This window comes from Perognathus longimembris, chromosome 22 (assembly GCF_023159225.1).
Source record: "Perognathus longimembris pacificus isolate PPM17 chromosome 22, ASM2315922v1, whole genome shotgun sequence".
Classification (NCBI taxonomy): domain Eukaryota; kingdom Metazoa; phylum Chordata; class Mammalia; order Rodentia; family Heteromyidae; genus Perognathus; species Perognathus longimembris.
This window is the reverse complement of record NC_063182.1, coordinates 23,646,245-23,671,856: the sequence shown is the minus strand read 5'-3', so window position 1 is coordinate 23,671,856 and position 25,612 is coordinate 23,646,245. Positions and strand designations below refer to the sequence as shown.

General features: G+C 34.2%; 1 protein-coding gene and 1 long non-coding RNA gene across 8 annotated transcripts in view; one reads left to right on the top strand and one right to left on the bottom strand.

Moving 5' to 3' along the window:
* Nucleotides 1-25,612, top strand: part of Fam172a (family with sequence similarity 172 member A) — a 365,442-nt gene that overhangs the window by 167,763 nt on the left and 172,067 nt on the right. For all 7 annotated transcript variants that reach the window (XM_048331051.1, XM_048331055.1, XM_048331056.1 and 4 more), the window contains one exon: nucleotides 20,734-20,853. In XM_048331051.1, coding sequence (XP_048187008.1) covers nucleotides 20,734-20,853 — 120 coding nt within the window. The remainder of the gene's footprint in view (nucleotides 1-20,733; nucleotides 20,854-25,612) is intronic.
* LOC125339800 lies at nucleotides 1,323-24,207 on the bottom strand. Its single transcript, XR_007208624.1, has 3 exons — nucleotides 23,513-24,207; nucleotides 14,477-14,484; nucleotides 1,323-1,333 (listed from the first exon to the last, which is right to left on the bottom strand). It is a non-coding gene; the product is annotated as an uncharacterized LOC125339800 (long non-coding RNA).

Genomic DNA, 25,612 nt, shown 5'->3' with positions numbered 1-25,612 from the left:
TGTATCACCTTCCTGTGGTTGTACCTACACTATCTCTGTAATCTTATTTGAGTATATTGGAGACCATGTATACTGGTATTGGAAGTAGGAAATTGAAAGGGAATACCAAATTTGAGAGACACAGGGTAAAAAAAGAGAAACAACTACAAAAGCAATACTTGCAAAACTGTTTGGTGTAAGTGAACTGAACACCTCCGTGGGGGGGGTGGGGAAAGGAGGAGGAGGGAGGGGGGTATGAGGGACAAGGTAACAAACTGTACAAGAAATGTATCCAGTGCCTAAAGTATGCAACTGTAACCTTTCTGTACATCAGTTTGATAATAAAATTTTGAAAAAAAATAAAATCAATGTAGCCAGTTCATAGCAAAAAAACATCTTTGCTAGCATTGCTTTTGTTATATTTCAAGAGATTCTGGTAAGTTTCCTTTTTTTTTTCATTAGATTCTCAGTTTTTTTTAATTTTCCCTTTTATTTTTTCGGTGACTTAGTCATCATTCAAAAGTGTATTTGTTCCGTCTCCATGTGTTTGAATATTTTTTGTAGTTTCTTTGGCTGTTGATTTCTACTTGTAGTCCATAAAGTGCCAGAGTGAGAACTCAATACCCTCTAAAATTCTGAGCTGAGTACAAGTAGATTTAAAACTCTTTTTCTCTCTCCTCTCCCTCCCCTTCTTTTTTAGTAGCTTACATTAGTTATACAGGGGAAATTTTATTATTACTGTCTACATATGTTTACAATGTATTCCAATCAGTCACACTGTCTCTACCATTCCCCGTCGCCACCCTCCTTTTTAAATTCTCCTCAAGTTCCTGACATGAACCTGGGGGCTGGATTCCTAACCTCCCATACTCTACTTTTACTCTCCATCTGATCCTCTCCCAAGCCCCCGTGAATTCACAGGCTCCTCTCTCTGTCCACATGGTTCTCAAGTCAGTGAAGCAGTGGTAGGCTCTGGATTTACTGGCCTTCCCTGCATCATCACTGCTCAAGTATTCGTAGAGATTTCTGAGATTTCTGAGATTTCTGAGATTTCTGAGAGGCACCTGGGACTAATGACAGGGTCGCGCTGGTTGTTGAGAACTATCTTGATTCTTAATTTAATGAATTACTATTGTTACATTGGTTGGAAGATCCTCATAACAGAGCTAGCCAGTCTGGCCCAGAATCCCAACTACTGTGAGTTCACCAATGACCTCCTCCAGCTGTCTAGGGATTCCATGCCCCTTTTGTTCCACCCACTGGCATTTTTATGAGATACTGATGTAATAAAGAATTCTATTCTGTTGTGATTCCCTATTTCCTTAACTCTTCAGGACATAATTTAAGTGTATCTCTTGTAACCCAGGAACTCTTGAACTTGAATCTCTCTTCCTTTGTAAGGGGGAGTAAGTTATCTAGAAGACAGAGAGAGACACATGTTAAATGCAAAACATGAAAATTTTACCTCACTTTCATTTACTTATGTTCATCTGTTTAGTGTAATGTCAACTTTGTTCCATTTTATTCTTCTGTTCTCTTCCTGCCCCCCCACACAAGTTAAATTTCCAATTTTAGTTCTGTTATACTGCCATTGATAATAACAATCCCTTATTGTTCTATTTTTTGTTTCCCTTTCCTTCATTTCTATATTTATTAACATAACAGTATGTTATAGAATTTATAATTCTTTACAGTGATGCTTTTGTAATAATTATTTTGTACTTACAAGCAGGAAAATATAACAGTTACTTGTCTCTTAATATGTCAATTCTCACTTGTCTCTTTTAACATGTCAATCTTCACAGTGCTTTTATGCTGTAAGTTCCCAATGTGTAAATACTTATTTTTATTTCCTAGGCAACTGAAATAAATGATAGGTTCTAGAAGTAGAATGTCAATTTCAGAATACAATGTTAGAACATCAATAGTGAGGATATGCTAATTGATTAAACAAAAGTTTGAGAGGGGGATATAAGAGACCTCTGTCTACCCCATTGCATTGACATGGGAATGAAGACATATATTGAGGGCTCCTGAGATGGCTTTTTCTTAGAAATGCCTGCCTATAATACTAGCTTTGGCTAATATCTGAAATGTGAATTTGGGAGAGTTCTGCCACTTTACTGCCTACCTGAGCCTGGCCTGTTTCTGTGGAGAGTGTAGTCGAGGTTGAATATCTATATGTCTTTTTAAGTCTAGAATCTTCTTAATGTTAGCTAATGCCTATGAGACAAATCTCCAATAAGCCTGCAAACAGTGCATGGTATTGTCACTGATTATTGCTATAGGAATTAAGCACATCCTATATTGCTCTACTACTAGGAAATTCTCTTATCCCTGATTTCTTCTTGTTTTCCCATATGTGCCCTTTGCTTTTGGATGACTTTGCTTTCATTGTTTTGATATAATAAATAATAGCCATATGTAGACAAGTGAGGTGTTTGTAGTCACTTTAAGGATTTAGGAAACACCTGTAATATATGCTGATGTTCACACCTTCATGAGAATAGAAATTTCAGCTAATGAAATTACTACAATTAGACAATGAAAAACAACAGACAAGTCATTTATATCTCTTCCTCTGTTGCTCCTTTCTGAAATGGATAGGAACACCAAAAGTTGTAGCCTTAATTTCTGTATTATGAATGTATGAAATATTGAAATCCTTTTATTAAACATTTAATGCTCTTTTGTCTTTTCCCATATTTAACGAATTGTCCTAAGAGTTCCCACTGCTTTTATTGAGGAGAAAAGAATACCAGGTTGCATTGCATCAGTCAGTTGTATTCTTTCTACAGCAATGAAAAATCCTTGAGATCTTTTGATCAAATGAGTGAATTCCTGTGCTTTTACTGTTAATCTTTCAATGCTATAGAATATATTCTTAGAAGGAATTCAAAAGCTTTCATAAGTATGTAGAATTCCTAATATTTAACTGAAATACAATGAATGTAGTATATATAAATTTCATTTAGAAATTTTTCTTAAATATATATTAGAGGTTATTTTTTTCTCAATCTTGGGGCTTGAACTCTGGGGCCTCAGCATTGTTCCTGAACTTTTGTACTCAAGGGCTAGCTCTCTACTTGTGGCTGTTTTTTGGTAGCTTAGTGGAGATAAGAGACTCATAGACTTTCTTGCCCAGGCTGGCTTTGAACTGTGATCCTCAGCTCACAGCCTCCTGAGTAGCTAGGGTTATAGGCATGAGCTACAGCATCTGGCTGAGATTTAAATTATTTAATAGAAATATTTTTACTAGTGTATAGTTACCCTCACAACATTAACTTTAGATGAAATTATACCAAATACTATAGTTAATGTATAGTTTTGAAAATGTTAACAGTGACCTTGAATATTAAATGTATGTTCATATTAATATTGCCCATTCTGTTATGAACAAACTTGTAACCATGGCTACAAGTTTGAAAGTGAGTCCCATAAAAATAACAGCTGCCTTTAATGTAGATAGTGAAGGTAAAATCTTAGTTCCCACCAAGCAGAGGACTTAGTGAGTTATTGTAAGTGGAGAGGAAAGCTTCTCTGCCCCTCAAGTGTGTTAATACTAATTGATCAGAATAAAAATCCTACTAGATACTTGAGAAGGTACTATCTACCCTCAGCACAAATACAGATGCATTCCTTTTCCCATTAGCTTCATTTTTCTTAGTATCCTGTGGCCTTTCCTGACTGCAAAGGAAATTTTACTTGTACGTCTTCCTCCTTTGTACATACACGTCATCGGTAGCTTTAACCTTTCCCAGTATATACCCCGAATTGGAAGAAATGAAGGTTCATTTTCTATATGTACCCATGTGTTAGGCCCAAATTCTATAATTATGACTAGGAAGCTATTTGGTTTTAGGCATATGTACGCACTATGTGTATATATTGTATATGTTTACATGCCCACACAATACACATAAACGTATACATGGGAACATATAGAGAAAATTACTAGATGATAAATGTAAGACCATGAACTCTAAAGTCAAAGAGACTCCTCCGTTGTGATATTAAATCAAATGACTAAGCACCTCAGTAATCAGTGGTCTTATCTATAAAAAGGAAATAATTGCAATGACTGCCCATAATACCATGAAGATTAAATGAAATAGAAAATATTGAGTATTCTACACAATATCCGAGTAAACACTAGAAGATGAAAACTGTTGTTATGAGTTTTTTTGTAAGTTCAGGATAAAAAAAATCTCATGCTTTTCATTATCTTTGTTCTTTTGAACTACCCTAGTTTTTTTTGTTTGTTTGTTTTTTTGTTTTTTTGGCCAGTCCTGGGCCTTGGACTCAGGGCCTGAGCACTGTCCCTGGCTTCTTCCCGCTCAAGGCTAGCACTCTGCCACTTGAGCCACAGCGCCGCTTCTGGCCGTTTTCTGCATATGTGGTGCTGGGGAATCGAACCTAGGGCCTCGTGTATCCGAGGCAGGCACTCTTGCCACTAGGCTATATCCCCAGCCCCCCCTAGTTTTTTGTTTTTTTTTTTTTTAGTTTTTTTTTTGCCAGTCCTGGGCCTTGGACTCAGGGCCTGAGCACTGTCCCTGGCTTCCTTTTGCTCAAGGCTAGCACTCTGCCACTTGAGCCACAGCGCCACTTCTGGCCGTTTTCTGTATATGTGGTGCTGGGGAATCGAACCCAGGGCCTCATGTATACGAGGCAAGCTCTCTTGCCACTAGGCCATATCCCCAGCCCCCCCCCCTAGTTTTTAACCTCTTATTTTAGCCTCTTTGAAGTTCTCATGAATTTTGAGATAGTGGACGAATGTTTCAGATTTATAGAAATATAAAGAAAAAAAATCAACTAAAATATTTTTCCTTTAGGACAAAGATTTACATGTGCTGTATACTGTAAAATTTACACTCTGATCTATTATTGGATTCACCAAAGGATTCTGTTCTATTAGGAGATGGGATTTGCAGCTCAACTCAAATGCAGATGTGATAAAGAGTTATTATTGATAACTAAATTTACAAAGTTATAGAAGTTTAAGTAAGGCATATCCCATCAAATACAAGATGTAACATTTATGTATATTTATATGTGAAATTTTTATTTTAAAATTATTTCATAGTTACATGTAAAAATTATATGATGAAATAAGAGATAAAATTTAAGACTGCTCAAAAAAGCCAGCTCAAAGAGGAAGAAAAGGTAGCATATTATTTCTAGGCTTTAATATTGGTACTATGGGATAATTATCGAGTAACTCCTTATAAAACTGGCAAACTCAAATGAACATTTTGTTCTTCTTTATATTCTAAATGTTTGTATTAAAATCAATTTTCTTTTAAATTCAATATCCTATTTCTTATTCACATAAACCTTGCTTTTGAAAGTACCCTGGGAAAATTGTTTTTCAATTATTCTTTACTTGGTACTTTATCTGAAACTCCAAAGGTTTGGGCTGTGATTTTTTTGTTTTTATGATGTTTTGTTTTGTTGAGCTAAGATGTGCTCCCAATCTTCCAGTTAGGTCAACCACAAAAATTAAGATATGATACAAGGTCAGTGGAAGAAATTCATATCAAAACAACTACTCACCATGTCATTATGACAGCCTGCTGTAACAAATGTGCTTCTGTTTTAACTTAGGACAATTAATTGCTAAAAGTAATTTAATCTGACAGAGTCAGGGTGTTGAAAGGCTCCTGGAGATGTCATAAAAGCGACCTTTCTGCCCATGTGCTGCCAAAAGCCATTTTTAACAAGGAGCTAAGGAAACAGTGCAACTTCTTTTGTACTTTGTTAATTAGTTATTGATTTGAAACAATATACTTCTAAATACTGTTAGGTGAGTTTGGTGCCTGCAAGGTCATTTTGTGATGGTCTTCTGACAATCTTTATAACCTATGAGAATTCTTTGAAGACTTTTGTTTCTTATCCTGAAATTGAGTCTGTCTAGTTTGCTAAAAATGACAATTTTATTTTTTTCTTTATCTTTCAGCTTAAAATAGTCTTATATTAATAATGTGCTGTTCAGTAACACTTTATTGTATGACTTATTTCCAATCTTCAGAATCTTATTTGTGAATTTAAAACTATATATATACATACACATACACACACATACATACACGTTATAAAAAAGGTATTTCATCATAAAAGAGAAGCAGCATAAAGTTTCTAGAATTTATTTGTAGGGTATACTGTCCATCTTCTGTTTAAATTTTAGGTATTTAATTTTAGTTCTAATGATTTTATAATGCTGATAACTGAAGTTAAATTTTCTGTAATTGTTTTATAAAAATCTTTAGGCTATTTTAAATTACATTTCTACACAAAGCAGTTAAGTGCTAGTTAAGGTTTCTGTGCTACATTAGTAGACTTACAAGACCTGTGTGGAAGAGAAGGTAGGGAAGTGAGTTAGCTGTCACAGGAGGTGAAATAGGGTCTCTCCACTGAGCTCTAATCCTGAATTGCATCATATCTTTGTATCTTCAACTCTAAGACAGCTAAGCTACAGCTATGTGTCCTTGAACACAGAAATGTACTAGTCCCTGTCTCATACTATTGTTGAAATTTCAATGAATTAATTACTATTCTTTATCAGAAAGTAGATAATGGTAATTTTCTAATAAAAGTTACAGGTTAATAATAAATCATAATTACCTAATAAGTGTTGTAATAAGTATTAATAAGACATGGTCCTTGACCTTAGTTTGTATTAAGATTTTTGTATTTTAAATTATGCTATGTTTTTACCTGGTTAAATAAATAGTTTTTGTAATTTTTTTCTTTACTTTACAAATAGTTGCTATTATGTGCAACTATTAATTGACAATGCTAATTCATAAAAATATTGAAGTAACCATAACAGCACTTGTTATTGACTGTATGTAAAATAAAAACTTCTCATTTTGGTGGGAATGTGAGAAAGCCATTTAATAGTACTAACAAAAATTAAAACTATGTCAGCCTTTTTTACCTTGGTTGTCTTCTTATTCTTGGAAACTTGACCCATTGAAATAAAATTATTTCAAATTCAAATCTATATTAGCACTGATTTAAAAACATCAACTGATAACTAAAATTTAACACCCAGATTTTGTTATCTAACATAGAATGTACTTCTAATAAATGAATTTGGTAACTGCTACCTTGTCTTCACTTTTGAAGGGTAAAATACTACTTCGATTTAAATTGTCAAAATCTGAAAGAATTTAGCTTTTCTCCAACACATAGAGAAATTATCAGATGTCTAAACTAATATCACAGTTTTTATATATTCATTTTGAAAGTGTTTGTCACAGTCAATAATCATTGCAAGTATATAAATAATGTCTTTGTAATATATATATATATACCCACCAATGCCAAATAGGTACTATAGGCTTTTTTTGCTGGTTCTCTTTGTTAAGAAGTTTTGCTGTATTTTATATGGAAAAGGTAGAATTGGCAATGGAGCTAAGTGGTAGATAGCCCTTTGAGTTTGACATCCAGGATTAACCTCCTATGTAGAAATGCAGAATCTGGGCTTCCAAGGGGGTTAATTAATGACTTAAGGTTAAAAGCATATTAAATAACACCATACAGGTTTTTTAAACCCATATGTGCATATGTGAATATGTGTTGTCTAGCAATTGTTTCTTCCTATAGTTTCATACTTACTAATTAATGCAAAGCATTTCACTCCTTCCTTTTCCCCCCACAGAGTAATTATGGACACTTTATCTGGTTAACATTTATCAAACAAGAATACCAACTCATCCACTGATACCTGCCAGAATTTCCCCTGACTACACATAAACTTCAGCTTTCCACAATCTTGCTTCCAAAAGATTTCATCCCTTCTTTCTTCACCGCTGTTTCTGTATAATGCATTTTTTTAAGATAGAGCATGCTGAATATATTTAACCCTTTCTTAATGACCCAGGATAAACATGAAAGGGCAAGTTGAAATTACAGCTTTAGATAGAGATAAAGAGACATACTTAGCTTCTGACTACACTATTTTGTCTAGAGAATATCTAAATTGAATTATCTGCAGTGTTAGGTGTATTTTCAGTGTGCTGTCCTGATATTAATTGTGTATATTTATATCATACAATCTTCTTGTCTCTTTCCTAACACACACACACACACACACACACACACACACACGTACACACGACTGTTCTAGAGATGTCTTTTTTTTCTCTGCCATTCTACTTTTACTGTCATTCAGTGGCAGTAGCTAGGCCATTTTTGTTGAGTGAAGGCATGCAGGCTGTAAGCCTTTGGATAGCCTCCATCCTTGCCTCCTTTAGCTTCTGTGTTCATGCATTCTGCCTACACTCACAGAGCCAGTGACAGTCTAACTGATATAAACTGGATGAGTCATTCTGATTTCTTGGTTGCTTATTACATCTGTTGTGATGGATCCTTTCTGGTGAATGGTAATACAAGATACAAAAATCTTCATATAATATAAATCATCACTCTTTCCAAGCTTTCTTTTTTTTAAAGTTAATGTAATTTTAAAGGTAATGTAAAATGGGAAAGGGGGCAACAATGTTTGACAAGAAATGTAGTCTTTCCAAGCTTTCCAAACCTACATAAGTTTTAACACTATATCCCAGGGATCTTGCTAGGTTGTCATAGGCAGAACAGTGATCTCTAAACATGCCTACATCCTAATCCCTTAACCTGGAAATATATATACATATATATATATATATATGTTTCTTAAATATATCATTTTCTAAATAATTTATTCCTAAATAATTTATTATTTACTGTTTACTTTGAAATATGGTATAGCAGGTACAGGCCTAATTGTGTAAGAGAAAGAAAATATTGCTGCTATGAGATAAAAAGTTTTAGTAGAAGATAACCCAGGTAAATGCTCTGGATCATGATGTGCCATCAACTTCCCTGAGCATTTACAAGAGGATCCTTACATGGCTTTGCATAATTGGAACACCAGAAAGAGAAGATCAGTAAATCAAGAACTGTGCTCTCTGTATTTCCTATCTAAGCTCCCCATGGTCTAGTTAATGAAAACAACACTGTTGTGAGTTGTAAGACCCCTGACCTGATACACCAGAGCAACAGAGTTTGAATGGGTGAGAACAGTATTACTATATTATTAAGACCAACCAAATGCAAGTTCAAAGTCAGATCAGACTCATATATCATGTCTTGAGACCATGATGAGGGCCATGACTCTATCAGCCCTCATACCACTTTTGAGATACTACTTTTTGACATACTACTGTCATTTAGCATAGTTGCCCTACTAACTCCAGTGTGTAGCTGTAGTCCTTGTATCTTTCTCATTCTTTTGAAGATTCTTTTTGCCATTCTCTTGTGTTATATCTCCTTGTTCCTGTAGTTTATTTATTTTTTGATAATTTCTTGCTCCAGATTCTTTCTTTACAATGTGGTATAATTTTTGACTTTGTATGTTTATCTTAAATATAAATAGGATGAGCTTTTAGCTGGGTATAGAATTGTGCAATGAAAATTATTTTCCTTTTGAACCTTGATAGCAGTTAATATCTTCTTCTATTGCTATTGAAAATTCTAAAATTATACTGAGATTAACCATTCAGTTAAAATTTCTTGCAATATTCAGAATCTTCTTGTTTCTCTATTTTAAACTTTACAATAATATTCTTTTATATAGATCTGGTTTCATTCTTTATACTGGTATTTCTTAAGTCTTTCAATAGGGCAGCTAATGTTCTGAGAAATCTGAAATCATTGTTCTAGTTTCCATATCTTGTATTTATAGTTTTTCCTTAATCTCATAATATATTCATATTTATCAGTGATGTATAAAAAAATGGTTGGGATCTATAAAAATATGGATGAGGTTTACTGTTTGAATTTCAGTATGGATATTTGTTGGGAACAGCCTTCCATGCTGACTGCCATTATCTGTATCTTTAGAACTTTTATTTAGTCTGATTTTCTTTCCCAAAGAAATTTTCTAGTCTTCTGTCTGAAGACTGAGGGTCCGACTTTCTACCACAGTGTGGAAGTTTAAAAGAAATGAAAATGGGGGAAATAAAATACAGCCACTCACATTTTGCATTCAGTATGCATGGGTGGGACCAATAGGCATTGATACAGTGGACAGTGGTAGAGTGTTTGTTAGCGGTGCAAAGCCTAGGTTCAAGCTCTAGCACAGTATACACACACACACACACACACACACACACACACACACACACAGAGTCAGTTCCCATTTTTTTTTAATTCCAGCACTGATAGACATTTTTCTAAATGTGGAGAAATATCAGCCAAGCTTTTCCTTAATAGAAGGGTGGAAAATGTGTGTGTGTGTGTGTGTGTGTGTGTGTGTGTGTGTGTGTGTGTGTGTTGGTACTGGGGCTTAAATTAAGGCTGTTACACTGTGGCTGACTACTTCTTTGCCTGATTTTAGCTTGAATCCACTCTCCCCCAATTCCTGGAGCTGATTCTCAGCTTTCCTACTGCCAGTTTCAGATTAGGCTTCCTCAGATCTGTTAAACTAGTGCTACTTGTCTATCTAATATCTGTCTTCCAAAAATGTTCCATTTTTTCTGTTTTCTTAATCCTTATGGGTTTATGTCTTTGTTAAAAGAAATCTTTTATGATAGTGTTTATAGTGCTTGGAGTGATAATGTATTCAGACATGGATGTTTAATCTGCCATTCTAAACTGGAACTGAGATCAGAAGCATGTAGAGCAGGGTTGACAAATATTTTCTTAAGAGAAGTGACAGTAACTAATTTATGCCTGCAGGGTATACTGACTTGGTCTAAACAATTCAACTTGACTCCTGTAAGTTGGATGTAGATGATATGTAGCAACTACTTGTACCTTTATTCCAGTAGTATATTTACAAAAGTAGGCAGATAGCTATCAGGCCATCATTTTTATTATTGTTAATATATTAAGTTGCATTAGTTTTACATACAGAGTTGGATGTGTTTGATAAGTATGTCATAGGGTAACCATCATCATAGTCATGATGTTTTCATTATCTATTTTTGTTTCATTATCCAAAAGTTTTCTCTTGTAACCCTTCCCAGCTAGTCTCTGTTTCCTGTTCTGACCCTGCTGAGCACCGATTTGCATTCTAACATTGTAATGCCTGCTTTTTTATAATTTCCTGTCAATTGAATAATATTTTATGTTGTCTTTTGTGTCTAGCATCTTTCATTTAGCCTTATTGTGTATTGTAGATGAATACAAACAGTTTTAAAGTTACACTCAGCTTCTCCCTTATAAGGTAGCAAATGCCATTCAAGAGAAGGGCACTCTGAAATAAACTTCATTTCACAATAATGATCTTCGTTTATGTCAACCTGGCCCACAGCATATGATTTCTACATAGACAACATTCTTGTGCCTTTTCATTCTAGTTCCTTGCTATAAAGTGCAACAGTGGTTATTCCTACTTAAAAAGAAGTATATCAAATGCAATATAATATTCAAGACTCTAGAATGTGATTAAGATTACAGCAATGAAGTTGGGCATCAGTGACTCATGCCTATAATCCTAGCTACTCAGGAGGCTGAGATCTGAGGATCACAGTTTGAAGCCAACCCAGGCAGAAAAGTCTGTGAGACTCTTATCTCCAATGAACCACTTAGAAAAAGCTGAAAATGGTGCTGTGGCTCAAGTGGTAGAGCACAATCCTTGAGTACAGAGAAGCTTAGGGACATAACCCAGGCCCTGAGTTCAAACACCAGGACAGGGGGAAAAAAAGATTACAGTAATGAAGTCAGACTGCCTTGGTTTGAATTTAATCAGTAATATACACTAACAATTTTCTTCAGTAAGTTTCTTAATCATTGTCTGTTCATTTGATTTAAGAGGTGAATATAATACCAGCTGCTAAGATTAAATGACTTAATGTTTGTAAATTATTTAGATTCATGCTTTCTATTAACATTATGCTTGCATTATAGAATGCAGTACGAAGAAAATCCCTAAATTTAATTAATGTGAATCATCACTGATTACTTTATTGGAAGTGCTAAAGAGATGGACTGGGGATGTAGCTCAATGTTAGGGCATTAGTCTGTTATATTCAAGAAAGGCCCTGGTCTTAATTCCCAGGGCCACTAGTTTAAAAAAAGACTAATGTCCACAGGAAAACAGCATTTTGAAATTAAGAATCATACCAGTTTAGCTGGGCTCCAGTAGCTTATAGCTGCAATCCTAATTATAGAGAAAGCCCGAGACATAGAGGATCATAGTTTAAAGGTAGCTTGGGTAGAAAAACCTGTGAGATTCTGTCTCCAATTAGCTAGCAAAACCTGGACTAGAAACATGGTTCAAGTAGTAGAAGAGCAGCTTTGAGCAAGAAAGCCATGTAAGAATATGAGGACATGAGTCCAAGCACCAGTACTGGAACAAGGAAAAAAAAAGACAAGAAAGAGAAAGGAAAGGGAGAAGAAAAGAAATCAACTCTGTCTTTCTCTATTCTAGATGACACTTCTTTTGCAGTGGCAATATAGCCCCCAATCACAATGTATCAGGTGTCATATCTGTAAATGATAGGCCATAGTTATTTATTTCCCTTGTTTTTAACATTAACTTCTTGTCAGATTAAGTTTTATTTTTGAACAGATAAAAACATGAAGGTTTTCTGTCAGCTCAACATTTGCAGCCATTTGTTAAAAAACACTTTAACACATGTGTTCTAAAAGATCAGATGTGTTATAGAAATTCGGTCATTACATGTCATTCCAGCTTACACGCCAGCAAGTTGCATACAGTTTGCACAGCAATCTCCAAAAACTATCAAAAATCATTATAAAGAATAAATGAGAAAAAGCCAGCTCACGTGGATGTTGTCCTGGGAAACAAATGTTAACAGTTAGAGTTAGGGTAATAGGACCAAAAGTTGAGAGAATTTTGTGTGCTCTAGAAATATTCTAGAGGATAAGTTAAATTAGATAATTAGATGATACATTTTTGCATCCTCATAAGTTTGTCTGACTTAAGAAACTGCTTTGCATTTGAATTTTTAGAAAACCATACTTTTTCTATTGTAAAATACTAGGTTTTTAGAAGAAATAACTGCATTTGTAATTTTTGTCAATAAACAAGTATATAAACTGATATATCTCAAGTAGAAATGGGAAGTCAAATGAGGGAGAAGGTAACAAGTTGGATAGGAAGTGTACTCACTACCTTACGTATGAAACTGTAACCCCTCTGTACATCACTTTAACAATAAAGAAATGAAAAAAAAAAAGACAGTACTATGATCAGCAGATAGAATGTGGAGTGTGTGGGTGTATTTGTGTATGTGTACACATACATAAGTGCATATTTGTGTCACGTGACATAATTGGAATTAGTAACACATGTGTGTTCATATAGAAATTGTAATAATAGATATGTTTAGCAATGTAAATTTTTTAAATTGCCTTAATGTTTTCTACCTTAAAATTGGACATTATAAATTTCTTTGAGTTTATTATATTTTCAGTTTACTTTTCTAAATAAAGTTGTGTGTATTACTTAGTTGGTAACTTTTAGCAACAGGTGAGCTGAAGAAAAATCTGTCAAATTTGGCAATGGTTCAGAAAATATGTGAACCTGTCACTGTAAGTAGTCTCAAAGGGCAAAATGCATTACAGGAGCTAATTAACCTTAGAAAATAATTACACAAATATGCAAATGTTGTTTAGATAATTCCATGTGTTATCAGCTCAGGTAGTCCATCATAAATGCAGACCATGCAGTGCCTAGGTAGTAGAATCTGGTATAGTTGATAAGGCTTTGGTTTTTGTATCACTTCTGTTTAGCATTTAACGATTAATGAATGCAAGTGTACATCACAAAATTTATCCTACACTCTGCATACTGCAGAATTCCACAATAAAAATACTTTATACATTCTCCCACTAGCAAACTCTAATTAATAAGTTCACTCTTCTTCTCATACACTTCATATATTTGCATTTTCTAAAATAATACAAAATGCATTCTAATTTGAAATTCAACTAGAATCCTGTAGTGTAGATTTAGTATGTTTACATTTTTGTAATTGAAGTATATTAGAAAATCTTTCCTGTTGAAATCTCAAAATACATCATTGATAATATACTGCCTGGATTATGATTCATAAATATGTAATGGCCTGTGGACATAATGTGGTCTGCAGATTGGAATGACATTAAGTTGTTTCATTGCATCATCTTCGTTATAAAATTGATATTTTGGCTTGCAATATTAGTAAAGAAGTATATAGTTAAAACTACTCCCTGTTTATTGGTTTTTCTTAAACTTGTAGAAGGGTACTAATATTTTGCAGAATTTATTAGATCTGATAGTAGATGGGGTTCAAGCCACTAAACCATTGTAAGTACCAAGAAATCCTTACTTTTTAAAAGCCTTAGGAAGTAGATAAGCTAATGCTTATCTCCATATCTTGTGTTTTTTTTAATATAATATTTTGAACAGGGACTATTTCTTAATTTCTGTTACTGGTCTTTCAAGTGTGGGGTTCACATTACCTTCTTTAGATGATTGAAGACCAATGCTGCTGACAATTACTCTACCACCTAGCTGGCTCAGGCAACACCAGTAATCTCAGATTAGTGCAGTAGATGACATCTTATTTGGGTACTTTTTCTGTGTGTTCCATTACCATCAAGCTCTCAACTGTCACTTCTTACTCTTAGACCTATTTAAAATAATCATTTTCACTTTCTGCTAGTGAATGTGCAGTTGACTCATACCAAATACTGGAATTGTTTAGCTTAGAATATATAAAGACCCTTTTCAGATACTAAGAAACCATGCATTACTACTAGGTGGTATTTCTGACTTTGGGAATGGCATTTACATTTTTATTTCAAATAATGTACTTGGTAGAAATGTTGGACAGTTTATAATATCTAACTGAAGCTAAAGATACAAAACACTAATAATCCTACCGTTCATGTGCAGCACAGTTGCTTTTCAATAGCTTTGTTTCCCTCCCTCCCTCCCTCCCTCCCTCCCTCCCTCCCTCCCTCCCTCCCTCCCTCCCTCTCTCCCTCCCTCCCTCCCTTCTTTGTCCCAGGCTTGAACTCTGGGCCTAGTCACTGTCTCTCAGCTCCTTTTGCTCAGGGTTAGCACTGTACCACTTGAGCTACAGCATCACTTCCTGCTTTTTCTGTGATTGATTGTAGATAATTTTGCACCATGATCTGCAGATCTCAGGCTCCTAAGTAGCTACGATTACAGACAGGCATGAGCTATTGGCACCAGGCCTTTTACCTATTTTTAAGCTAGTGTGAGGGTGGGGGAGGGGCTCATAAAATCATTTACACTATTGAATGAGACTTGAACCTTTAGTTAACTTCCTGTTTCCCAGAATCCAGCTAAAGTTGTATTTTAGACTGGCTTTCCCAGATTAATACATTTTGAAACAGAGATTTGCATATAAGAAGTATATAACTAGGGAGACCAGGTAAGCACATTTTCATTAGTCTCAGTTTTGACCTATTCTTCCAGTACAACTACTGGTAAAATGATCTTTCTCTATTCTCAAGAGTGCGTGCAATAAATCCTGTGGTCATTGAAGATATACACCCTTCATTGATACAGAATGGTGCTAAATATTTATGGTCAGTTTAAATAATAGCTATAAAAGTCACATGTGTGTAATTAGGACTACAATCAAGTAATGGAACCCTGAAGGTACTATCAGTCACAATTTTTTAAAAATTTAATATTATTGTCAATATGTAGAGAGGGATTACAGTTACTTATGTAAAATAATGAGTACAGTTCTTGTGGAACATTTTTACCCTCCCCCTTGTTTTTCTCCCTTTTTCCCTCCCCATCACCCCCCCCCCAACTTTTTGTACTGAGGTAACTATTACCCTGATTTTATGACCATTTTCTCACTTTGTAAGTCAATGGGACCTAAATTATGAACATTTAACATCACTAAAAGTTTTCTAATTATTATTCTTTTATTCAATACATATGTTTTGTAGTGGGTTTTTGTTTGTTTTGTTTTGTTTTGGCCATCCCAGGGTTTGAACTCCAGGCCTGGGCACTGTCCCTGAGCTCTTCAGCTCAAGGCTAGCACTCTGCCACTTAAGCAACAGTGCCACTTCCGGTTTTCTGGTGGATAATTGGAGATAAGAGTCTCACAAACTTTCCTGTCCAGGCTGGCTTTGAATCACAATCCTCAGATCTCCGTTTCCTGAATTAGGATTGTAGGCATGAGCCACCAGCACCTGGCTCAATACATATGTTTTAAACATGGATAATCACAGATTTCTATTACTAACAGATATCTTTGAAGACATAAATGTTTGTATTTTAAAATATGACTACAGGGTCATAGGTAATCATCCTGAAAACAAGTGTTGGGGTTTTATTACACTAAGATTTAACAAGGAAGAACACACAGAACTCTTGGCTTCAAGAAATTGATAATCTAACAATTAACATAAAGATTTGGAGCACGTACAAGATATTGAAAAAGAACTTCTAACCTTGAGATTACAGACTACAGACTTCAGACTTCTGGAGGAGGCGATACGTCCTTTAACATTGAAGACAAATAGAAATTGTAAAGGCGAAGGTGGAGCGTGAAGTGAGAACATAGCTCAAGGATCATTTTCAATCAAAGGATATAGCAAAAAAAATATGACCATGTTAGTTGCAGCACTATCACCGTAGCCAAAATGGTATGGAATCAGCCCAGATGTCACTCAGAGGATGAATGGATCTGGAAAATGTGATCTATATACAAAATGATGTTTCACTCATCCATTAGATAGAATCATATTGTGCCATTTCTTTTTTCTTTTTCTTTTTTTTTTTTTGGCCGTCCTGGGGCTTGGACTCAGGGCCTGAGCACTGTCCCTGGCTTCTTTTTGCTCAAGGCTAGCACTCTGCCACTTGAGCCACAGTGCCACTTCTGGTCATTTTCTGTATATGTGGTGCTGGAGAATTGAACCCAGGGCCTCATGTATACAAGGCAAGCACTCTTGCCACAAGGCCATATCCCCAGCCCATATTGTGCCATTTCTAAAGAGATCCTGTAAAGAAAAACCTGGGGAAAAATGTTAGACTGGGGGTGTGGCTCAAGTGGTAGAGCACTTACTTAGCAAGCACAAGGCCCTGAGTTCAAACCCTAGTACTGCCAAAAATAAAAGTCACAAAGTAAAAATTTTGTTAAGTGAAGTCCAGCTCAGAGAGACAAAACATGTACATTTCCCCTTATGAGTAGTAGATAGATATAGCTTATAAACTTATAAGTAAATACATTGGATGGTTTGTAAATGTATGTAACTATATTGACTGAAATACTGTAGATTCAAGGGGAACTCAGTGTAATTCCTTAGAAAAGTGAAAATCAAAGTTCAGCAAAATAAAGCAGCAGCAAAAGGGGTGGGTTGGGTCAAGAGGAAAGTGGAAAATGAATAAACTGGAGAAGGGGAAAGGATGAGGTCGTGTGCATATGATGATACAAATTGATGTTTATCGAAATGAACTCCAAGAAATGGAAACAGGAGGATTTTTCTTTTGTGTGTGTGTGTGTGTGTGTGTACTATTTGCTGTTATTTCTTATTTATTTCTTTTCTTTTTGTTTCTTTGATTTATCCCTTGTTGTTACTGTTTTTGGTTTCTGTACACTTTGTCTTTTATATAAGTTTATCTGATTATGGGAAGAGAAGAGGAATCACAGAAACGATAGGACAAAGTTTAAACCAATGCAACAGTGATACTCACTAGAAACTGTGTTAGAAACTAACGTTACAGTTTGGGGGGAGGGTAGGGGAAGAAAGTCAGGGTTGGGAGGGAAATAGGAGAAAATGAAGGAGGAGGTAACACTATTCAAAAAGAAATGTACTCATGACCTTACCTATATAATCTCTCTGTACATCACTTTTTCAAAAAAATTTTTTTTAAATAAAAAGAATCCATTGTATAAACTACAAAATTAAGAAGAAGGGCTGGGGATATGGCCTAGTGGCAAGAGTGCTAGCCTCGTATACATGAGGCCTTGGGTTCGATTCCCCAGCACCACATATACAGAAAATGGCCAGAAGTGGCGCTGTGGCTCAAGTGGCAGGGTGCTAGCCTTGAGCAAAAAGAAGCCAGGGACAGTGCTCAGGCCCTGAGTCCAAACCCCAGGACTGGCAAAAAAAGAAAAAAAAAGAAATCAAAATTAAGAAGATAAGGGAAGGGATGGATAGGGTAGGGTTGGGTGAGAATGTTGAAAGGGGCAACATTGATCAAAATATATTGTATTCATAAATTAAGTTGCTTTCTTAACTGGCAACTCTTTTGGACAACTAAAAGATAATAAAAAATTAACAAAACAAGTTAATATATAGCATAATTGAGATATGGCAAGTTGTTCTCTGTATCAGAAACACACAGAATTCTCTGTGCTCTCTCAGGGGTAAATGGGTAACTTGGTTCAATGTATATTGCCGAGCCAAGGTGAGAAATATTCATGTAATAAACAAGTGCCAGAACCAGAAGACCCTTGAGTGTCATACTAAGGAATTTGAATTTCATCTTGAAGACAATGAGAAAATGTTGAAGGAATCTAAGTAAAGTGACTGACTTGGCCATATGATCTTAATTACAGGTTTTGGAAGGCTTTCAAAAAGAGGTCTCTCTACAGAATTAGGGAAAATATTTCAATGAACAATCCTAAAAGCAGAAAAACTGGGATGGTTATTATAGTCATCCACTTATGAAATGTAGTGTCCTTAGCAAAGCTATAGGAAATGAGAATAGAGAAGTAGACACTTTTAAGAAGCATTTAGAAGCAGAATCAACAGGATTTAGTGATACATTATGTGATATATTTGTGGGAGGGAAAAGTAAAAAGATAGTGCTTAGATTTCAGTTGGACATTGAGTCAGAAGTTTGGAAAGCAAGTTTTAGTACAATTGTTGAGTTTAAAATGTCTGTGAGACACTCAACAGGAAATAACTACTAACACTTGGCTTTGTGGCTGTGGAGATAAATCTAGAGCAGAGCTAGATAAAAGGACAATAGCATACTGTAAAATTTCTAAGATACAAAATGTGACTAAATGGCATTTGTTGGATAAGATACACGTAGGAAATTAGTGTTCTAGACTGGTAAAGCTTTTAAGAAATAGTTATACAAAATATTTCCATGATCTGTTCTTAGTAGTTAGTTTTGTTTGACTAGTATTATGTAACTTTCATATTTGATTGGGTTTTTTAAGTATTTTTATTATCTTTAAGCAGTGTACCAAGGAGCTACCATTCACCAAAGAAATTTATGAATACAGTGCATTCAATATGACCCCTTTGAACATTCTCACCCACCCCTCCGAATTCACCACTTGCCTTTCTTTTCTTAATTTTTCAGTTATGTATTTTTTTTTGACATTTAACAAATTAGTTTATGTATGCAGTGCATCTTGATCTGTGATATCACTTCAACTTTTTCGGCCTCCTCAACCCACCCTTCCCTTATGTTTCTTAATTTTGTGGTATTATATATAATACATTCTTGCCTGTATTCTCTCCAATTCCCCCCTTCATCTTTTACCCTACTCCTCTTGGCCCCCACCCTCCCCTATTGCAGGGTCTCATTTCCTGGTACTTGTTTTGTTGGGCTTTGATTCAGTCTTTTTAAGGAATTATATATACTGTTTGAGCTCTCCATAGAGTCTATTACTTCAGTAAATTCATTAGTAACCACTTGCTTACCACCTAGTGTGCTTACTTAAAGATTTATAGAAACATTCTAGGTACTACAAATAAGGGAAACCAAGAAACCTGTGCTTCTCTGAGTCTTGTTTTTTATATTATCTAGAGTTTGGCTTGAGCATTAACGATGCTAATAATTATTTCATCCTTTGAGAAATAAGTGATGCAAAAATGAAATTACTCAGCACCCAGGCCCTGAATGCCAGCCCCTAGGACACACACACACACACACACACACACACACACACACACACACACACAGAAAAATGAAATTATTATAAAACTTTCTGCATTTAACATGTATTAGGATTTAGTATGTTAGGAGAAATATAAAAGCCCCTAGGAGATCTATCAATGGATGGATGGATGGATGGATGGATAGATGGATGGATACCCTATATACATATCTATACATATATGTATAGATATACGTATATGTCTATACATATATGTATAGATTCATATATACATATATACATATGTATATACATATATACATATATGTATAGATTATATAATGACATCATACATATGCTATATATACATATACAATATATACATATATATGGTAAATATCAGGGATGGGGTTGTTTTTTCAACCTCTAGTACTGGAACTTGAACTCAGAGCCTCACTGAGACATGCCTTCACTTTCATCTTTTTGTTATTTATTTGGAGATAAGAGTCTTGCAGATTTGTGTTCCTAGTCTGACTCTACACCCCAATTTTCATATCTCAGCCTTCTAAGTAGCAAAGATTATAGGCATGAGCAACCATGGCACCTTGAGCATATATATTTTTATGATCTCAGTGATACCTAGATCAGTTCTCTTTTTTTAAAATATGTTCATTTTAAATAATTATATTTCAGGTGATTATATTAGCCATTAAGCATAGCAGCAATTTATTAATAGTTTTAATACTAATTTATTCACTAATGTCTCTGTATAATTCTTTTGTATCAATATTACTTTGAGTTCATGTTCACAATCTTATTGTATATATCCAATATATAATTTAAAACTGTTGGTTATTATAATAATAATTAGATATAGTATGTCATATGTATATATATATATATATTTGTTTTTGTTTGCTTGTTTTAGGAAAATGGTTCTCCTGAAGAACATGCAATCTATGTTTGGGACCATTTCATAGCCCAATCTGCAGCTGAGAATGTATTTTTTGTTGCTCACAGCTATGGAGGACTTGCTTTTGTGGAACTGGTAAGTATACATTTCACACTATTTTTAATCTCCAATCTCCTTATTACAAGTTGATTTCCTCTATTTCCCTTGGCTTGATACTATTACTTTATTTTTCAATGAACAGTGCAAACATTTTGAGTAAATAATTTTACCATTCTGAAAAATAGCTTTAGAATAACAGCTTTTTCCAAAAAGCAAAAACACCAAAATAACAGATAATTCAGCTAATAAATAAAGGAACCATTTTTAGAAGAAGTACAGATGGCTTTAAGATACATGAAGAAATGTTCAACATCAGCAACTCCCTTAGCCATAAAGAAAATGCAAATCAAAACACACTGAGATTCCATCTCACCATAATCAAAATGGTACTAACCAAGATAATAAACAAAAATGTGTTGGTGAGAATGTGAGGAAAAAGGAACACTCCTGCAAACTACTCCTGTAAACTACTGCCGCTGCTATGGAATTAATATGGAGAGTCATCAAAAAAGCTAAAAATAGACCTTTTCACACTGCTCTACCACTCGTGGGCATATATTGGAAGGTGTATAAATCAACATACAAAAGTAAGCCCTGTTCACCTGTGTTTTATTGCGGCACTATTCACAATAGCCAAATTGTAGTATCAACCAAGTGCTCAACAACTAATGAATAAAGAAAATATGATATAGATAGCTAATAGATAGGTAAATATGTTTACTATTCAATACTAAAGAATAATGAAATTAGGACATCTGCAGGAAAATGGATTTAACTGGAAATTATCATGTTGAGTGAAATAAGCCAAGCTCAAAGAGCCAAATATCACATGATTTTGTCTACGTGAGAATCTAGACCTGAAGTGATGTTGCTGATGGTGATGACGATGATGAGACATAAGTGTAAGAGGGGAACATAGGAGGAATCTGGAGGAGAGGAAATACGAAGGGGTGTAGGGATGGTAATAGGAAATGAAGAGGATCAAAATACATTAAGTGTGTGTGTGTGTGCGTGTGTGTGTATGTAAGCAAAGCAAAATTAAATCTGTTTACAAAAGGAGATGAAATATAGGGGGTGAAATTGTTCAAGATATGCTATATAAGTATCTAAGGAATTGTCATAATGAAGCCCTAATACTAATAAAAATTGGAGAAAATATTAATATTGAGCTTTACTGTTCTGAGAGCCAGATTAGGTGATAATTTTATGTAGATTGAGAATATGCAATATCATCCTGATTGTTTACATAACTTCTGAAGCTAAAACATAACTTCTGGCAAATATTGACATTTATTTGAGTACAGAAAAAGTTCTGACATTTTATATACTTTTTTTTAGGATGAATCATGAAAGATACATCATGGTTTTAATATTGTTTGTGTATTTATGCTCATATATGGAGAAAAATTATATATTTACCCTCCTTTTTCTACATATTGATATCTTTAAATGTATTTTCTATAAAATACAATATAGCTCATTGGACTGAACTGATCATTTAATTGGCTGCAAAAAAGAAAAAATAGTAATATGCTAACCAGAAGCTTTCTGCCTGTTCTTTTGTATGTATTATTTTTAGATTTCTATATATTGTCACCTATTATTTTTATACATGTCATATTTGTATTGCCTGTTTTATGTGTACACCATGGATGCTTTTGTTGATTGTAAAGAATTTAAAATCTCAAGAGACCCTTTGAACATTTGAGATTAGTCTGGTAATTTTAACTAACTTTACTATTTAGTACTTGATATTTGATTAGAATTCATGTAATTAGTACTGAAACTACAAGAAAACTGTTAATTTGTTTCTAACTGCAGTGCACTGTATGGCTATGAAATTATTTTCATTTCAGAATAATCTGATTTTTTGAGTTAAAATTCTGTGTACATGATAGAAAATATTTATCAATATTTCTGCGTTCTGTCCATAATATATACAAGTGGCACAATCTTTTGCCATAATTCACTAAAAATGCACTAATAAGTAGCTTGTGCTTCCATGTCTGTAATTCCTAATGTCATGAAAAGGCCACCATTGCTCTAATACAATGATTACTTTCATAAAAGGTCATTTAATCATTTTAAACCCAAGTACAGTAAATTTGACACAGCATTGATTGTCTAGTTTTTGTTTTTCTAGACTTGGTTTCAATATGTTATGGAACTTAAATATATTTCCATAGGCTTTAGACCTGCTAGCATGCTCTTGATTACTCGCATGATTTAGATATAAAGTTCATGGCAACACCTGACATGTGAGAATTCTGCCCTAAGTCTGCAGATGCTTATGTTATATGAGATCAATGAATAAGTTGTCATTTATGTCTTAGGTTTCTTTCCATTCTTAGAACCTTTTTAAGCAGTTTTAACTTTAAGTTTCTGTGTTTTGACATAACAGATATATTAAGCTAGCTCATGAAGACTTTCTCATGTATTTTTAAAAATACAAATATCCCTCAAATAATTCCTTAACCACTACATGTATAGACAAATAATTTTATTGTTATATGTAAAATGTTTTATTTGTAGGGCATTAAATTACTCAAATTGTTATTTTTTTTTGTTTTTATTTGTAGAGTGATTTAAAATGTCTAAAGGCTGAAAATACCAAGATTTCAGCTAAACATACATGACTCTTTTTCTTTAAGAGAGGTTGTAATTTTTTGTACATCAGGTTTGGAAATACGTATACTTTAAAAATGAGCTTCTGATGCCTGGGCTGACAGATGACCAGTGTGTCGGTCCTGTTTTGCCTGTCCTTCTTGTCACACACTGGTGGAGATTTCTCCACTTTTGTTCCACTTTAATATAAAGCACCCAGATGTTTCAGAACACAACTTGACTTCTGACCTTGAGGCTATTAGGGTCAGGGTCCTCAGGGCCTGTGAAATCATCACAAGCTGAGCTAAAGTTTTTCTCCATCACAGGAAGTAACCAGTAAGTAAGAAGTTAAAAAGGAGCTTTGTCAGAGAGACAAGATGGTCTCAGTAAGGGTCAGCTTCTGTAGTCTGCTGTCTCTGCAGGAGGCACATGCATGGGAGGAGGAATATAATATAACCCCTGGCACATCACATACCTGTCAGGCAACACTAGGGCTGAGAAGTCTATTTAATGTAATATACCTTGTTTGGCTTTTAAAATATTAGTGGTGATTATCTCAACTTCATATATTTGAAAGAATTGACTGCAGAATGTAATGCAGGAATATAGTTGTGGCGCACTTAAAAAGAGGGGGCTGACTTAATGAAGTGCATTCCCCAAAACATTGTCAATGTGCTGTGATGAGTTTTGCATTGACAAATTAGATTCATATATTTAACTTCATTGTGTTTCTATTTCTAAATGATTTCTTAATGCACCATTGTAAAAGGAAAACATAGACTGAGTTTTCTTTTTTCTCTCTTATTTATTGTCAAAGTGATGTACAGAGAGGTTACAGTTTCATACATTAGGCATTGGATACATTTCTTGTACTGTTTTCTTAACCTTTTATTTTTGCCTATATAATATTCTTACCTATTTCTACTAATAATCTAAGGGGAAAAGTTGTAATGTTTAAAATGTTGACACTCATTCTTGGCAATTCATTCAAAGTAAGTGTGATATACAAAATTGTTTTAAATTGGTTCAAAGTTTTAATCTTAGCTATATAAGAAAGTAAATATAAATATTAATTTATGATTCTTAAGTTATGTGCGGTTAAATTTAGCTCAGTAGTCCATTATGCACATCATACATTAAAACTCCTAGATTTCAGTAAAGCTTAATTTTTTTTTAACATTTTACTCTTGTTGAGGTACTATACACAACTCTTTTGCTTTCTTTTCTTACCTGAGAATCTTATTTGTAGCTCATGCTTGGTTCATGGAAATCATTTTTGTATCTCCATACCATTGTCATATAAGTTTATATTGTTTAGATCGTGAATATCAATAAATTTATTTTAAGTATAAACTGTGTGGCAAGTAAAATTTCAATAAACACATATCTAATGCTTATTGTTTGAATAGCAGGTACCAGTCAGAATCTATGTCTTTACCATTTACTAAATTAAAATTGTATATAATTGTAGTTTAAGATAAAATAAGCTGCTACTGGATATTGGAAGATAAGTTAATTTTAAATTTAGAGCACAAAATTGTGTGGAGGTTTCATGTTTTGTCAATTGATGTTTTTGAAAACTAAGCCCATAATTTATGATTGTATACTGTGTTAAAGTGTTGAATTTCTACTGAAGAACAAGTGATTTTTTTCTTTTTATTTGCTTTTTTATGTATGTATATTTTATGTAATTGTGTTGTTTCAGTAAACAATTCAAACAACCCCCTAAAATATAATAAGGTTAATTAATATCACCTGAAGTACAGCCCTCAGACATTTCCAATGTTGGCATTTTTCGAACATATCAATTTAGCTCTGTACCTAAAGACACATGGAAATGAATACAGTTGTACAGAAAGAGGATCTTTCAACTCAGGAGTTTTGAAACACAGTTCACCAGCAATTTCTCTTACCATACTCATCCTATTATAACCAGTGGCATTTCTTCCCACTCCTCAAACATACACAAAGCTCATTTCCTCCTAAAGGCTTTGTTTTCCTTTTTGTTTTAAAAGCCTGAGTAGCAGGTATTTTTTTTAATTAAAAAAAAAAGATCTTTAAGTAGTTGTACAAAGGAGTTGCCATTTAACAAAGCAGTTTATGAACACATTGCATTTCTACCAGTGTCATTCCCTTCGACATTCTCATCCATCTCTTCCCTACCCACTCTTTCCCTCACTTTGCTTAATTT